Here is a 16,108-nt window from a genome sequence, read left to right as displayed (position 1 = left end):
TCTCCCCCCCCCCCATATCCCAACACCCAGAGCCCCTCTCACCCCCCCACCCCAACACCCAGAGCCCTCTCCCCCCCCATACCCCAACACCCAGAGCCCTCTCTCTCCCCCCCCCAATATCCCAACACCCAGAGCCCTCTCTCTCCCCCCCCACCATACCCCAACACCCAGAGCCCTCTCTCTTCCCCCCCCTCCCCCATACCCCAACACATAGAGCCCTCTCTCTCCCCCCTCCCCAACACCCAGAGCCCTCTCTCTCCCCCCCCCCATACCCCAACACCCAGAGCCCTCTCTCTCCACCCCCATACCCCAACACCCAGAGCCCTCTCTCTTCTTCTCCCCCGCCCCATACCCCAACACCCAGAGCCCTCTCTCTCCCCCTCCCCAACACCCAGAGCCCTCTCTCTCCCCCTCCCCAACACCCAGAGCCCTCTCTCTCCCCCCCCCCCATACCCCAACACCCAGAGCCCTCTCTCTCCACCCCCATACCCCAACACCCAGAGCCCTCTCTCTTCTTCTCCCCCGCCCCATACCCCAACACCCAGAGCCCTCTCTCTCCCCCTCCCCAACACCCAGAGCCCTCTCTCTCCCCCCCATACTGCAACACCCAGAGCCCTCTCTCTCCCCCCGCCATATCCCAACACCCAGAGCCCTCTCTCTCTCCCCCCCCATATCCCAACACCCAGAGCCCTCTCTCTCCCCCCCACCATACCCCAACACCCAGAGCCCTCTCTCTTCCCCCCCCATACCCCAACATCTAGAGCCCTCTCTCTCCCCCCCCATACCCCAACACCCAGAGCCCGCCCTCTCCCCCCGCCATATCCCAACACCCAGAGACCTCTCCCCCCCCCCCATATCCCAACACCCAGAGCCCTCTCTCTCCCCCCCCCCATATCCCAACACCCAGAGCCCTCTCTCTCCCCCCCATACCCCAACACCCAGAGCCCTCCAACCCCCCCCAACACACACAGCCCTCCATCACCCCCCCCCCCCCCACCCCAACACACACAGCCCTCCACCACCCCACACCAACACCCAGAGCCCCCCCTCCCCCCCCACCGAGAGACAGCACCCACCCGACTGGGAAACAGCAGGTTAGAGATTCATGGAAAAACAACTGAATCTGAAATGTCCGTGAGGAAATCATTTCTTAAAGTATTGCCGTCTGCCACCCCCGGGGCGGGCTGATTGGCGGGGGGGCGGGGGAAATTATCAAAGCAGGAACACAGGAACAGAAGGAGGCCGTTGAGCCCCTCGAACCTTTTCCGCCATTCAATTTGATTATGGCTGATGTGCAACCTAACTCCATAGCTCTTAATACCTTTGGTTAACAAAAATCTATCAATATCAGATTTAAGATTAACTGCCATTTGCAGAAGAGCATTCCAAACTTCTACCACCCTTTGTGTAGGTGTTTCCTAACTTCACTGCCCCCTAGTCCTAAACTCCCCAAGCAGCAGAAATAGTTTCTCTCTATCTACTCTATCTGTTCCCCATAATATCTTGAAAATTTCCATCAGATCACCCCTTAACTCACCAAAGCAGCAAAATATTCCGTCTCTGTCTCATTCCCACCTTGAGAGCGAATCACCTCAGTAACAGCAGCCAAAACGGCACATATCTGTGAAACAAACAGACAGTGAGTGAGAGAGAGTGGTCAGCGAGAGAGAGTGGTCAGCATAAAGGGTCAGCGAGTAAGGGTGTGGGGCGCGCGGTCAGTGAGAGAGCGGTCAGTGAGTGAGTGAGTGAGAGTGGTCAGTGAGTGAGAGTGGTCAGTGAGTGAGTGAGTGAGAGCGGTCAGTGAGAGAGTGGTCAGCGAGTAAGTGAGTGGTCAGTGAGTGAGTGTGGTCAGTGAGTGAGTGAGAGTGGTCAGTGAGAGCGGTCAGTGAGTGAGTGAGAGCGGGCAGTGAGTGAGAGAGCACGGTCACAGAGTGGTCAGCGAGTAAGTGAGAGTGGCCAGCGAGTGAGTGAGAGCGGTCAGCGAGTGAGTGAGAGCGGTCAGCGAGTGAGGGAGAGCGGTCAGCGAGTGAGGGAGAGCGGTCAGCGAGTGAGGGAGAGCGGGCAGCGAGTGAGGGAGAGCGGGCAGCGAGTGAGGGAGAGCGGGCAGCGAGTGAGGGAGAGCGGGCAGCGAGTGAGGGAGAGCGGGCAGCGAGTGAGGGAGAGCGGGCAGCGAGTGAGGGAGAGCGGGCAGCGAGTGAGGGAGAGCGGGCAGCGAGTGAGGGAGAGCGGGCAGCGAGTGAGGGAGAGCGGGCAGCGAGTGAGGGAGAGCGGGCAGCGAGTGAGGGAGAGCGGGCAGCGAGTGAGGGAGAGCGGGCAGCGAGTGAGGGAGAGCGGGCAGCGAGTGAGGGAGAGCGGGCAGCGAGTGAGGGAGAGCGGGCAGCGAGTGAGGGAGAGCGGGCAGCGAGTGAGGGAGAGCGGGCAGCGAGTGAGGGAGAGCGGGCAGCGAGTGAGGGAGAGCGGGCAGCGAGTGAGGGAGAGCGGGCAGCGAGTGAGGGAGAGCGGGCAGCGAGTGAGGGAGAGCGGGCAGCGGGTGAGGGAGAGCGGGCAGCGGGTGAGGGAGAGCGGGCAGCGGGTGAGGGAGAGCGGGCAGTGGGTGAGGGAGAGCGGGCAGTGAGTGAGTGAGAGCGGGCAGTGAGTGAGTGAGAGCGGGCAGTGAGTGAGAGCGTTCAGCGAGTGAGTGAGAGCGTTCAGCGAGTCAGTGAGAGCGGTCAGCGAGTGAGGGAGAGCGGGCAGCGAGTGAGGGAGAGCGGGCAGCGAGTGAGGGAGAGCGGGCAGCGGGTGAGGGAGAGCGGGCAGCGGGTGAGGGAGAGCGGGCAGTGGGTGAGGGAGAGCGGGCAGTGGGTGAGGGAGAGCGGGCAGTGAGTGAGTGAGAGCGGGCAGTGAGTGAGTGAGAGCGGGCAGTGAGTGAGAGCGTTCAGCGAGTGAGTGAGAGCGTTCAGCGAGTCAGTGAGAGCGGTCAGCGAGTGAGTGAGAGAGGTCAGTGAGTGAGTGGTCAGCGAGTAAGTGAGAGTGGTCAGTGCGTGAGTGAGAGCGGTCAGTGAGGGAGAGCGGTCAGTGAGTGAGTGCAGTCAGTGAGTGAGTGAGGGAGAGCGGTCAGTGAGGGGGAGCGGTCAGTGAGGGGGAGCGGTCAGTGAGGGGGAGCGGTCAGTGAGGGAGAGCGGTCAGTGAGTGAGGGAGAGCGGTCAGTGAGTGAGGGAGAGCGGTCAGTGTGAGAGCGCGGTCAGTGTGAGAGAGCGGTCAGTGAGTGAGAGCGGTCAGTGAGTGAGAGCGGTCAGTGAGCGAGCGAGTGAGAGCGGTCAGTGAGTGAGGGAGAGCGGTCAGTGAGGGAGAGCGGTGAGGGAGAGCGGTCAGTGAGAGAGCAGTCAGTGAGTAAGAGCAGTCAGTGAGTAAGAGCAGTCAGTGAGTGAGAGCGGTCAGTGTGAGAGAGCGGTCAGTGTGAGAGAGCGGTCAGTGAGTGAGAGCGGTCAGTGAGCGAGAGCGGTCAGTGAGCGAGAGCGGTCAGTGAGCGAGTGAGTGAGAGCGGTCAGTGAGCGAGTGAGCGCGGTCAGTGAGCGAGTGAGCGCGGTCAGTGAGCGAGTGAGCGCGGTCAGTGAGCGAGTGAGCGCGGTCAGTGAGCGAGAGCAGTCAGTGAGTGAGTGAGGGAGAGCGGTCAGTGAGTGAGTGAGGGAGAGCGGTCAGTGAGGGAGAGCGGTCAGTGAGGGAGAGCGGTCAGTGAGGGAGAGCGGTCAGTGAGGGAGAGCGGTCAGTGAGGGAGTGAGTGCAGTCAGTGAGTGAGTGCAGTCAGTGAGTGAGTGAGTGCAGTGAGTGAGTGAGTGAGTGCAGTGAGTGAGTGAGTGAGTGAGTGCAGTGAGTGAGTGAGTGCAGTGAGTGAGTGAGTGAGTGAGAGCGGTCAGTGAGGGAGAGCGGTCAGTGAGGGAGAGCGGTCAGTGAGTGAGAGCAGTCAGTGAGTGAGTGAGAGCAGTCAGTGAGTGAGTGAGAGCGGTCAGTGAGTGAGTGAGAGCGGTCAGTGAGTGAGTGAGAGCGGTCAGTGAGTGAGAGCAGTCAGTGAGTGAGTGAGAGCGGTCAGTGAGTGAGGGAGAGCGGTCAGTGAGTGAGAGAGAGCGGTCAGTGAGGGAGAGCGGTCAGTGAGGGAGAGCGGTCAGTGAGTGAGAGCGGTCAGTGAGCGAGAGCGGTCAGGGAGCGAGCGAGTGAGAGCGGTCAGTGAGTGAGAGCGGTCAGTGAGGGAGAGCGGTCAGTGAGGGAGAGCGGTCAGTGAGGGAGAGCGGTCAGTGAGGGAGCAGTCAGTGAGTAAGAGCAGTCAGTGTGAGAGAGCGGTCAGTGAGTGAGAGCGGTCAGTGAGTGAGAGCGGTCAGTGAGTGAGAGCGGTCAGTGTGAGAGAGCGGTCAGTGAGTGAGAGCGGTCAGTGAGTGAGAGCGGTCAGTGTGAGAGAGCGGTCAGTGAGTGAGAGCGGTCAGTGAGTGAGAGCGGTCAGTGTGAGAGAGCGGTCAGTGAGTGAGAGCGGTCAGTGAGTGAGAGCGGTCAGTGTGAGAGAGCGGTCAGTGAGTGAGAGCGGTCAGTGAGCGAGAGCGGTCAGTGAGCGAGCGAGTGAGAGCGGTCAGTGAGTGAGGGAGAGCGGTCAGTGAGGGAGAGCGGTCAGTGAGGGAGAGCGGTCAGTGAGGGAGAGCGGTCAGTGAGGGAGAGCGGTCAGTGAGGGAGAGCGGTCAGTGAGGGAGAGCGGTCAGTGAGAGAGCAGTCAGTGAGCAAGAGCAGTCAGTGAGCAAGAGCAGTCAGTGAGTGAGAGCGGTCAGTGTGAGAGAGCGGTCAGTGAGTGAGAGCGGTCAGTGAGCGAGAGCGGTCAGTGAGCGAGCGAGTGAGCGCGGTCAGTGAGCGAGTGAGCGCGGTCAGTGAGCGAGTGAGCGCGCTCAGTGAGCGAGTGAGCGCGGTCAGTGAGCGAGTGAGCGCGGTCAGTGAGCGAGTGAGCGCGGTCAGTGAGCGAGAGCAGTCAGTGAGTGAGTGAGGGAGAGCGGTCAGTGAGTGAGTGAGGGAGAGCGGTCAGTGAGGGAGAGCGGTCAGTGAGGGAGAGCGGTCAGTGAGGGAGAGCGGTCAGTGAGGGAGAGCGGTCAGTGAGGGAGAGCGGTCAGTGAGGGAGAGTGGTCAGTGAGTGAGTGAGTGCAGTCAGTGAGTGAGTGCAGTGAGTGAGTGAGTGAGTGCAGTGAGTGAGTGAGTGAGTGAGTGAGTGAGTGAGTGCAGTGAGTGAGTGAGTGAGGGAGAGCGGTCAGTGAGGGAGAGCGGTCAGTGAGGGAGAGCGGTCAGTGAGTGAGAGTGGTCAGTGAGTGAGCGAGAGCGGTCAGTGAGTGAGCGAGAGCGGTCAGTGAGCGAGTGAGAGCGGTCAGTGAGCGAGAGCAGTGAGTGAGTGAGAGCGGTCAGTGAGTGAGTGAGAGCGGTCAGTGAGTGAGTGAGAGCGGTCAGTGAGTGAGTGAGAGCGGTCAGTGAGTGAGAGCAGTCAGTGAGTGAGAGCAGTCAGTGAGTGAGAGCAGTCAGTGAGTGAGAGCAGTCAGTGAGTGAGAGCAGTCAGTGAGTGAGAGCAGTCAGTGAGTGAGAGCAGTCAGTGAGTGAGAGCAGTCAGTGAGTGAGAGCAGTCAGTGAGGGAGAGCAGTCAGTGAGGGAGAGCAGTCAGTGAGGGAGAGCAGTCAGTGAGTGAGAGCAGTCAGTGAGGGAGAGCGGTCAGTGAGTGAGTGAGAGCGGTCAGTGAGTGAGTGAGAGCGGTCAGTGAGTGAGAGCGGTCAGTGAGTGAGTGAGAGCGGTCAGTGAGTGAGTGAGAGCGGTCAGTGAGTGAGAGAGAGCGGCAATGAGTGAGTGAGAGCAGTCAGTGGGTGAGTGAGAGCGGTCAGTGAGTGAGTGAGAGCGGTCAGTGAGTGAGAGCGGTCAGTGAGTGAGTGAGAGCGGTCAGTGAGTGAGTGAGAGCGGTCAGTGAGTGAGTGAGAGCGGTCAGTGAGGGAGTGAGAGCGGTCAGTGAGGGAGTGAGAGCGGTCAGTGAGGGAGTGAGAGCGGTCAGTGAGTGAGGGAGTGAGAGCGGTCAGTGAGTGAGTGAGAGCGGTCAGTGAGTGAGTGAGAGCGGTCAGTGAGTGAGTGAGAGCGGTCAGTGAGTGAGAGAGAGCGGCAATGAGTGAGTGAGAGCAGTCAGTGGGTGAGTGAGAGCAGTCAGTGAGTGAGTGAGAGCGGTCAGTGAGTGAGTGAGAGCGGTCAGTGAGTGAGAGCAGTCAGTGAGTGAGTGAGAGCGGTCAGTGAGTGAGTGAGAGCGGTCAGTGAGTGAGTGAGAGCGGTCAGTGAGTGAGTGAGAGCGGTCAGTGAGTGAGAGCAGTCAGTGAGTGAGTGAGAGCAGTCAGTGAGTGAGTGAGAGCGGTCAGTGAGTGAGTGAGAGCGGTCAGTGAGTGAGTGAGAGCGGTCAGTGCGTGAGTGTGAGCGGTCAGTGCGTGAGTGAGAGTGGTCAGTGAGGGAGAGTGGTCAGTGAGGGAGAGCGGTCAGTGAGTGAGTGCAGTCAGTGAGTGAGTGAGGGAGAGCGGTCAGTGAGGGGGAGCGGTCAGTGAGGGGGAGCGGTCAGTGAGGGGGAGCGGTCAGTGAGGGAGAGCGGTCAGTGAGTGAGGGAGAGCGGTCAGTGAGTGAGGGAGAGCGGTCAGTGAGTGAGGGAGAGCGGTCAGTGAGTGAGGGAGAGCGGTCAGTGAGTGAGGGAGAGCGGTCAGTGAGTGAGGGAGAGCGGTCAGTGAGTGAGGGAGAGCGGTCAGTGAGGGAGAGCGGTCAGTGAGGGAGAGCGGTCAGTGAGGGAGAGCGGTCAGTGAGGGAGAGCGGTCAGTGAGGGAGAGCGGTCAGTGAGGGAGAGCGGTCAGTGAGGGAGAGCGGTCAGTGAGGGAGAGCGGTCAGTGAGAAAGCAGTCAGTGAGTAAGAGCAGTCAGTGAGTAAGAGCAGTCAGTGAGTAAGAGCGGTCAGTGAGTGAGAGCGGTCAGTGAGCGAGAGCGGTCAGTGAGTGAGCGAGTGAGCGCGGTCAGTGAGCGAGTGAGCGCGGTCAGTGAGCGTGTGAGCGCGGTCAGTGAGCGAGAGCAGTCAGTGAGTGAGTGAGAGAGGTCAGTGAGTGAGTGAGTGAGAGCGGTCAGTGAGGGAGAGCGGTCAGTGAGGGAGAGCGGTCAGTGAGGGAGAGCGGTCAGTGAGGGAGAGCGGTCAGTGAGGGAGAGCGGTCAGTGAGGGAGAGCGGTCAGTGAGGGAGAGCGGTCAGTGAGGGAGAGCGGTCAGTGAGGGAGTGAGTGCAGTCAGTGAGTGAGTGAGTGCAGTCAGTGAGTGAGTGCAGTCAGTGAGTGAGTGCAGTGAGTGAGTGAGTGCAGTGAGGGAGAGCGGTCAGTGAGGGAGAGCGGTCAGTGAGTGAGAGCGGTCAGTGAGCGAGAGCGGTCAGTGAGTGAGAGTGGTCAGTGAGTGAGCGAGAGCGGTCAGTGAGTGAGCGGGAGCGGTCAGTGAGCGAGCGAGAGCGGTCAGTGAGCGAGAGCGGTCAGTGAGTGAGTGAGAGCGGTCAGTGAGGGAGAGCGGTCAGTGAGGGAGAGCGGTCAGTGAGGGAGAGCGGTCAGTGAGTGAGTGAGAGCGGTCAGTGAGTGAGAGCGGTCAGTGAGGGAGTGAGAGCGGTCAGTGAGGGAGTGAGAGCGGTCAGTGAGGGAGTGAGTGAGAGCGGTCAGTGAGTGAGTGAGTGAGAGCAGTGAGTGCGTGAGAGCGGTCAGTGAGTGCGTGAGAGCGGTCAGTGAGTGAGAGCAGTCAGTGAGTGAATGAGAGCGGTCAGTGAGTGAGTGAGAGCGGTCAGTGAGTGAGTGAGAGCAGTCAGTGGCTGAGTGAGAGCAGTCAGTGAGTGAGTGAGAGCGGTCAGTGGGTGAGTGAGAGCAGTCAGTGAGTGAGTGAGAGCGGTCAGTGAGTGAGAGAGAGCGGTCAGTGAGTGAGAGAGAGCGGTCAGTGAGTGAGAGAGAGCGGTCAGTGAGTGAGAGAGAGCGGTCAGTGAGTGAGTGAGAGCAGTCAGTGAGTGAGTGAGAGCAGTGAGTGAGTGAGTGAGAGCAGTCAGTGGGTGAGTGAGAGCAGTCAGTGAGTGAGTGAGAGCAGTCAGTGAGTGAGTGAGAGCGGTCAGTGAGTGAGTGAGAGCGGTCAGTGAGTGAGAGCAGTCAGTGAGTGAGTGAGAGCGGTCAGTGAGTGAGTGAGAGTGGTCAGTGAGTGAGTGAGAGCTGTCAGTGAGTGAGTGAGAGCGGTCAGTGAGTGAGTGAGAGCGGTCAGTGAGTGAGTGAGAGCGGTCAGTGAGTGAGTGAGAGCGGTCAGTGAGTGAGTGAGAGCGGTCAGTGAGTGAGTGAGAGCGGTCAGTGAGTGAATGAGAGCATGAGAGCGGTCAGTGAGTGAGTGAGAGCGGTCAGTGAGTGAGTGAGAGCGGTCAGTGAGTGAGAGCGGTCAGTGAGTGAATGAGAGCGGTCAGTGAGTGAGTGAGAGCGGTCAGTGAGTGAGTGAGAGCAGTCAGTGAGTGAGTGAGAGCGGTCAGTGAGTGAGAGCGGTCAGTGAGTGAGAGCGGTCAGTGAGGGAGTGAGAGCAGTCAGTGAGGGAGTGAGAGCAGTCAGTGAGGGAGTGAGAGCGGTCAGTGAGGGAGTGAGAGCGGTCAGTGAGGGAGTGAGAGCGGTCAGTGAGGGAGTGAGAGCGGTCAGTGAGGGAGTGAGAGCGGTCAGTGAGGGAGTGAGTGAGAGCGGTCAGTGAGGGAGTGAGTGAGAGCGGTCAGTGAGTGAGAGCGGTCAGTGAGTGAGTGAGAGCGGTCAGTGAGTGAGAGCGGTCAGTGAGTGAGTGAGAGCGGTCAGTGAGTGAGAGCAGTCAGTGAGTGAGTGAGAGCGGTCAGTGAGTGAGTGAGAGCGGTCAGTGAGTGAGTGAGAGCGGTCAGTGAGTGAGAGAGAGCGGCAATGAGTGAGTGAGAGCAGTCAGTGGGTGAGTGAGAGCGGTCAGTGAGTGAGTGAGAGCGGTCAGTGAGTGAGTGAGAGCGGTCAGTGAGTGAGAGCAGTCAGTGAGTGAGTGAGAGCGGTCAGTGAGTGAATGAGAGCGGTCAGTGAGTGAGAGCAGTGAGTGAGTGAGTGAGAGCGGTCAGTGAGTGAGTGAGAGCAGTCAGTGAGTGAGTGAGAGCGGTCAGTGAGTGAGTGAGAGCGGTCAGTGAGTGAGTGAGAGCGGTCAGTGAGTGAGTGAGAGCGGTCAGTGAGTGAGTGAAAGCGGTCAGTGAGTGAGTGAAAGCGGTCAGTGAGTGAGAGCGGTCAGTGAGTGAGTGAGAGCGGTCAGTGAGTGAGTGAGAGCGATCAGTGAGTGAGTGAAAGCGGTCAGTGAGTGAGTGAGAGCGGTCAGTGAGTGAGAGCGGTCAGTGAGTGAGTGAGAGCGGTCAGTGAGTGAGTGAGAGCGATCAGTGAGTGAGTGAAAGCGGTCAGTGAGTGAGAGCGGTCAGTGAGTGAGAGCGGTCAGTGAGTGAGTGACAGCGGTCAGTGAGTGAATGAGAGCATGAGAGCGGTCAGTGAGTGAGTGAGAGCGGTCAGTGAGTGAGTGAGTGAGAGCGGTCAGTGAGTGAGTGAGAGCGGTCAGTGAGTGAGTGAGAGCGGTCAGTGAGTGAGTGAGAGCGGTCAGTGAGTGAGTGAGAGCGGTCAGTGAGTGAGTGAGAGCGGTCAGTGAGTGAGAGAGAGCGGTCAGTGAGTGAGTGAGATCGGTCAGTGAGTGAGTGAGAGCGGTCAATGAGTGTGAGTGAGTGAGAGCGGTCAGTGAGTGAGTGAGAGCGGTCAGTGAGTGAGAGAGAGTGGTCAGTGAGTGAGTGAGAGCGGTCAGTGAGTGAGAGAGAGCGGTCAGTGAGTGAGTGAGAGCGGTCAGTGAGTGAGTGAGAGCGGTCAGTGAGTGAGAGAGAGCGGTCAGTGAGTGAGTGAGAGCGGTCAGTGAGTGAGTGAGAGCGGTCAGTGAGTGAGTGAGAGCGGTCAGTGAGTGAGTGAGAGCGGTCAGTGTACAGGATCGATGCCAGTGGTCCTCTCCCAGTGCCCCACTTGACCACGGAGTCTCTCTCAGGCCTGCCCTACTGTTGTGCCCCAGAATCACCGAGCCTGACCCTCGTTGCCCAGGGTCACACAACAGCCGTGGTTCCCGGCTCGCCACATCCGACCGAACACTCGCCTCTTTGTGAGCCGCGGAGTTGGATTCCCAGAATCGCTGAACTCGGCCAAAGGTCAGGTTGCTGCAGTCAGACAGACCGCTGAGGAAGGTGCCAGAAGTTTTCTCTGTGAGGGCACGGTCCTCACACTCGGCATTGGGCTCTTGGGCCGGAGTCTCCCTTGGGCTGAATGAGAAGCTGTTGGTCTGGAGCTCGTTGTGCAGTTTCAGCACATCCACCGTCAAATCGCTCTTTCCTGGGGGAGCAGACAGGGGTCAGAGGTTAACAGCAAATCAACTAAGCAACAGCTCAGGCACGCTGACCTTCACACCAAGCCAAACAGCCCGAGGTCAGGAGAACCTGTGGAATTCTCTACCACAGAAAGTTGTTGAGGCAAGTTCGTTAGATATATTCAAGAGGGAGCTAATTAGATATGGCGCTTACGGCTAAAGGGATCAAGGGGTATGGAGAGAAAGCAGGAATAGGGTACTGAAGTTGCATGATCAGCCATGATCTTATTGAATGGTGGTACAGGCGCGAAGGGCCGAATGGTATAGGAGCAGGGAAGTCTTGCTGCACTTGTACAGGGCCTTGGTGAGGTCCCACCTGGAACATTGTGTTCAGTTTTGGTCTCCTAATCTGAGGAAGGACATTCTTGCTATTGAGAGAGTGCAGCGAAGGTTCACCAGACTGATTCCCGGGATGGCTGGACTGTCATATGAGGAGAGACTGGATCAACTGGGCTTTTATTCACTGCAGTTTAGAAGGATGCAAGGGGATCTCATAGAAACATATAAGATTCTGATGGGACTGGACAGGTTAGATGCAGGTAGAATGTTCCCGATGTTGGGGAAGTCCAGAACCAGGTGGCAGAGTCTTAGGATAAGGGGCAGACCGTTTAGGATTGAGATGAGGAGAAACTTCTTCACTCAGAGAGTTGTTAACCTGTGGAATTCCCTGCCGCAGAGAGTTATTGATGCCAGTTCATTGGATATATTCAAGAGGGAGTTAGATATGGCCCTTGCGGCTAAAGGGATCAAGGGGTAGGAGAGAAAGCAGGAAAGGGTTACTGAGGTGAATGATCAGCCATGATCTTATTGAATGGTGGAACAGGCTCGAAGGGCCGAATGGCCTACTCCTGCACCTATTTTCTATGTCCGCCCGACACCCTGTTACGTGGGTGGCACTCTCGCCTCTGAGTCAGAAGATCGTGGGATCAAGACCCATTCCAAGAACTTGAGCACAAAATCGAGGTTGACACTCCAGTGCGGTACTGAGAGAGCGTCGCACTGTCGGAGGAGCAGTGCTGAGGGAGTGGTGCACTGTCGGAGGAGCAGTACTGAGGGAGTGGTGCACTGTCGGAGGAGCAGTACTGAGGGAGTGGTGCACTGTCGGAGGAGCAGTACTGAGAGAGTGGTGCACTGTCGGAGGAGCAGTACTGAGGGAGTGGTGCACTGTCGGAGGGGCAGTACTGAGGGAGCGCTGCACTGTCGGAGGAGCAGTACTGAGGGAGTGGTGCACTGTCGGAAGGGCAGTACTGAGGGAGCGCTACACTGTCGGAGGGGCAGTACTGAGAGAGCGCTGCACTGTCGGAGGAGCAGTACTGAGGGAGTGGTGCACTGTCGGAAGGGCAGTACTGAGGGAGTGGTGCACTGTCGGAGGGGCAGTACTGAGGGAGCGCTACACTGTCGGAGGAGCAGTACTGAGGGAGTGGTGCACTGTCGGAAGGGCAGTACTGAGGGAGTGGTGCACTGTCGGAGGGGCAGTACTGAGGGAGCGCTGCACTGTCGGAGGGGTAGTATTTCGGAGGAGACGTTAAATCGAGGCCCTGTCTGCTCTCTCAAGTGGATGTGATGCAGGTGCAGCAGGCGGTTAAGAAAGCAAATGGCATGTTGGCCTTCATAGCAAGGGGATTTGAGTACAGGGGCAGGGAGGTGTTGCTACAGTTGTACAGGGCATTGGTGAGGCCACACCTGGTGTATTGTGTACAGTTTTGGTCTCCTAACCTGAGGAAGGACATTCTTGCTATTGAGGGAGTGCAGCGAAGGTTCACCAGACTGATTCCCGGGATGGCGGGACTGACCTATCAAGAAAGACTGGATCAACTGGGCTTGTATTCACTGGAGTTCAGAAGAATGAGAGGGGACCTCATAGAAACATATAAAATTCTGACGGGGTTAGACAGGTTAGATGCAGGAAGAATGTTCCCAATGTTGGGGAAGTCCAGAACCAGGGGTCACAGTCTAAGGATAAGGGGTAAGCCATTTAGGACCGAGATGCGGAGGAACTTCTTCACCCAGAGAGTGGTGAACCTGTGGAATTCTCTACCACAGAAAGTTGTTGAGGCCAATTCACTAAATATATTCAAAAAGGAGTTAGATGAGGTCCTTACTACTAGGGGGATCAAGGGGTATGGCGAGAAAGCAGGAATGGGGTACTGAAGTTGAATGTTCAGCCATGAACTCATTGAATGGCGGTGCAGGCTAGAAGGGCCGAATGGCCTACTCCTGCACCTATTTTCTATGTTTCTATGAAAGATCTCACGGCACTATTTCGAAGAGGAGCAGGAAAGTTATCCCCGGTGTCCTGAGGCCAATATTTATTCCTCAATCAACATCACAGATTATCTGGTCATTATCACATTGCTGATTGTGGGAGCTTGCTGTGCGCAAGTTGCCTGCAGGGTTTCCCACATTACAACTGACCACACCCCAAAAGCATTTCATTGGCTGTAAAGCGCTTTGGGACGAGCTGAGGTGACAGGCGCCCGGCACCGGCCATCTCTGCGACCCAAGCGCCCCGGACATCGGCCCGGGGACAGGCCCAGACCCCAGGCGGCGGCCTCAAACTCCCCAGAGCCCGACAGACACGGCCCGCCCGCCGCACGTGGGCCTTCCATAGGCCTGAAGCCTCGGCCTTTCATGCCGCCCCGGATCGGCTCCCCGCGCCTCTCACCAGGCGCCTTGCTGAAGAAGCGGCTCCGCGCGGCCTCCCGGTGGCGGCGGCTCTCCGGGTTCGATTCGCTGCTGTGCCCCTTCCGCCATCGGTTCACGTTCTGCTTCTGCCCGGCCCGCAGCCGCCCGGCTCGAACCATCCTCTCCCGCAAAGCCCCGGCTCCGACTGAGGCTTCCGATCGGCCTCCCGCAGCATGGAGCGGGTCTACAGCCACACCGCCCCCTGCCACACCGCCCCCCGCGGCCGGGAGGGGGACTGCAGCTTCACCGCCCACTCGCTACACCGCACCCCCCGCGGCCCGGAGCGGGACTGCAGCCACACCGCCTCCCGCTAAACCGCTTCCCCGCGGCCCGGAGCGGGACTACAGCCACACCGCTTCCCGCTACACCGCCCCCCGCGGCCGGGAGGAGGACTGCAGCCACATCGCCACCCGCTACACCACCCCCCGCGGCCGGGAGCGGGACTGCAGCCACACCGCCTCCCGCTACACCGCTTCCTCGCGGCCGGGAGCGGGACTGCAGCTACACCGCCTCCCGCTACACCGCCTCCCGCGGCCGGGAGGGGGACTGCAGCCACACCGCCTCCCCCCCCCCGCGGCACTAAGGGGACTGCAGCCACACCGCCTCCCACCACACCGCCCCCCGCGGCCGGGAGGGGGACTGCAGCCACACCGCCTCCCGCTACACCGCTTCCTCGCGGCCGGGAGCGGGACTGCAGCCACACCGCCTCCCGCCACACCGCCCCCCGCGGCCGGGAGGGGGACTGCAGCCACACCGCCTCCCGCTACACCGCTTCCTCGCGGCCGGGAGCGGGACTGCAGCCACACCGCCTCCCGCCACACCGCCCCCCGCGGCCGGGAGGGGGACTGCAGCCACACCGCCTCCCGCCACACCGCCCCCCGCGGCCGGGAGCGGGACTGCAGTCATACGGCCCCCTGCGACTCAGAGCGGGACTGGATGGACTGCAGTCACACCGCCCCCCGTCAATAGTTTGTCAGGTGGAGTGCCACCAGGATGAAGCAATGAAGAGAAGATACAAGGTGCAGAGAGGACTGGGAGAGGCAACCAGCATTCGAATAAGGAGTAGTTCAGAAATAGGAGCGTCCAGACGGGGAAAATGCGAAGCCGGTTAAGATGGGTTTGGAGTGCATTTCGGTAAATGCACGTAGCATAGGTAATCAGGTTTATAAGCTGTAGGCACAGGTTGCCACATGGGACGATGATAATGATAAGAGCAAAGGAGTGGAGGATTGGGTACTTGGAGTGAAATTGCCCCTTTTTATAATTCCGTTCGCTAAAAGTCCCGGCAGGTTACCGCTCCCAATTCATGGGGCAATTTTGCCCCCTTAATATTCTTGAGTACAAGGTATTCAGGAAAGTTAAGGAACGAAAGGAGGAGAAAGGTGACAGTATTGGACAAAGATTATGTTACGTGTTGAAAGACAGTCTAGTTGGTTAGAATTAAGGAACAATAGAGGAGCTATTATGCTGCTGGATGTACACTATCGGCCACCACATCGTGGGAAGGTGAAAGTCAAATTTGCAGGTCAGTTACAGAAAGATGCAAGAACTAGTGTACTGATAACGGGGGACTTCAATTATCCTAATTTTGCCTGAGATAGTAACATTGTGTCGTGCAAGGAAGGGGAAGAATCCGACCTTTCTTGATCATTGTGTATCGATTCCAATAAGGAAACAGTGCTGGATCTAGTTCTGGAGAATTAAATGGGGCAGGTGGAGCATGTTTCAGTGGGAGAGCATTTGGGGAACAGTGAGCATCAGGTTTAAAATCATTCAGGAAAAGGACAAGAATGATCCAATGTGGAAATACTGAACTGGAGGAGGGCTAACTTCATTGAGTTGAAAAGGGATCTGGCTCAGGTAAAACAGTACAAAGAGGAGATAGTTCAGGTACAGGCTAGACACATTCCAACGAGGAGGAAAGGAAAGACACCCAAAGCTAGAGCTCCCTGGATGACTAAAGATACAGAGACTAAAATGAAACAGAGAATCATAGAATGATTACAGGAATCCATTCGGCCCATCGAGTCTGTGCCAGCTCTCTACAAGAGCACCTCAGCCAGTCCCACTCCACCACCCTTTCCCTATAGCCGTGCAAATTGTTTTCCTTCAGGTACTTATCCAATTCCCTTTTGAAAGCCATGATTGAGTCTGCCTCCACCACCCTCTCAGGCAGTGCATTCCAGATCCTAACCACACACTGCGTAATCACCTTAAATCTGCTCCTCTGGTTCCAGATCCTTCTGCCAATGGGAACAGTTTCTCTCTCTCTACTCTGTCTAGAACCCTCGTGATTTAGAACACCTCTATCAAATCTCCCCTCAACATTCTCTGCTCCAAGGAGAACCCCAGCTTCTCCAGTCTATCCACGTAACTAAAGTCCCTCATCCCTGGAACCATTCTTGTAAATCTTTTCTGCACCCTCTCTAAAGCCTTCACATCCTTCCTAAAGTGCGGTGCCCAGAATTGGACACAATACTCCAGTTGAGGCTGAACCAGTGTTTTACACAGGTTCATCATAATTTTCCTGCTTTTGTACTCTATGCTTCTATTTATGAAGCCCAGGATCCCATATGCTTTCTTAACCTCTTTCTCAATCTGCCCTGTCACCTTCGATTTGTGCACATATACCCCCACGTCTCTATCCCTGCACCCAGAGCTGTGGATGCTTAGCCATTGAGCATATTCAAAACAGAGGTCGATAAATGTTTGGGAACTAAGGAAATGAAGGGATATGGGGATAGTGTGGGAAGGTGGAGTTGAGGTAGATTGCTGAATGGCGAGTAGGCGCGAAGGGCCAAATGGCCGACTCCAGCTATTTCTTGTTATGTTCATTGCTCTGCCAAAGAGCCGGCACAGACGCAGTGGACCCAATGACCTCCTTCTGTGCTGTATTATTGTACACCGTCCTCCGCCCCCCCCTCCCTCCCTTCAAGCAGGACTCCACCCACAATAGTCTGGGGCAAAGACCGGATCCAGGAAAAGT

At 57.8% G+C, this 16,108-nt stretch overlaps 1 protein-coding gene across 1 annotated transcript; it reads right to left on the bottom strand.

Annotated features, from left to right (window-relative positions):
* Positions 1-1,537: 1,537 nt before the first annotated feature.
* LOC139248890 (RRP12-like protein) lies at positions 1,538-13,336 on the bottom strand (the record flags this gene model as incomplete). The annotated part of the gene is made up of 3 exons (XM_070872239.1): positions 13,103-13,336; positions 10,171-10,403; positions 1,538-1,621 (listed from the first exon to the last, which is right to left on the bottom strand). Coding segments are annotated over exons 1-3 (456 nt in total), but the record flags the coding sequence as incomplete, so codon positions are not given.
* Between the last annotated feature and the right edge of the window lie 2,772 nt (positions 13,337-16,108).

The sequence above is a fragment of the Pristiophorus japonicus genome, unplaced genomic scaffold (assembly GCF_044704955.1).
Source record: "Pristiophorus japonicus isolate sPriJap1 unplaced genomic scaffold, sPriJap1.hap1 HAP1_SCAFFOLD_2999, whole genome shotgun sequence".
In the NCBI taxonomy this organism is placed as follows: Eukaryota; Metazoa; Chordata; class Chondrichthyes; family Pristiophoridae; genus Pristiophorus; species Pristiophorus japonicus.
This window is presented reverse-complemented; position numbering and strand designations above follow the sequence as displayed.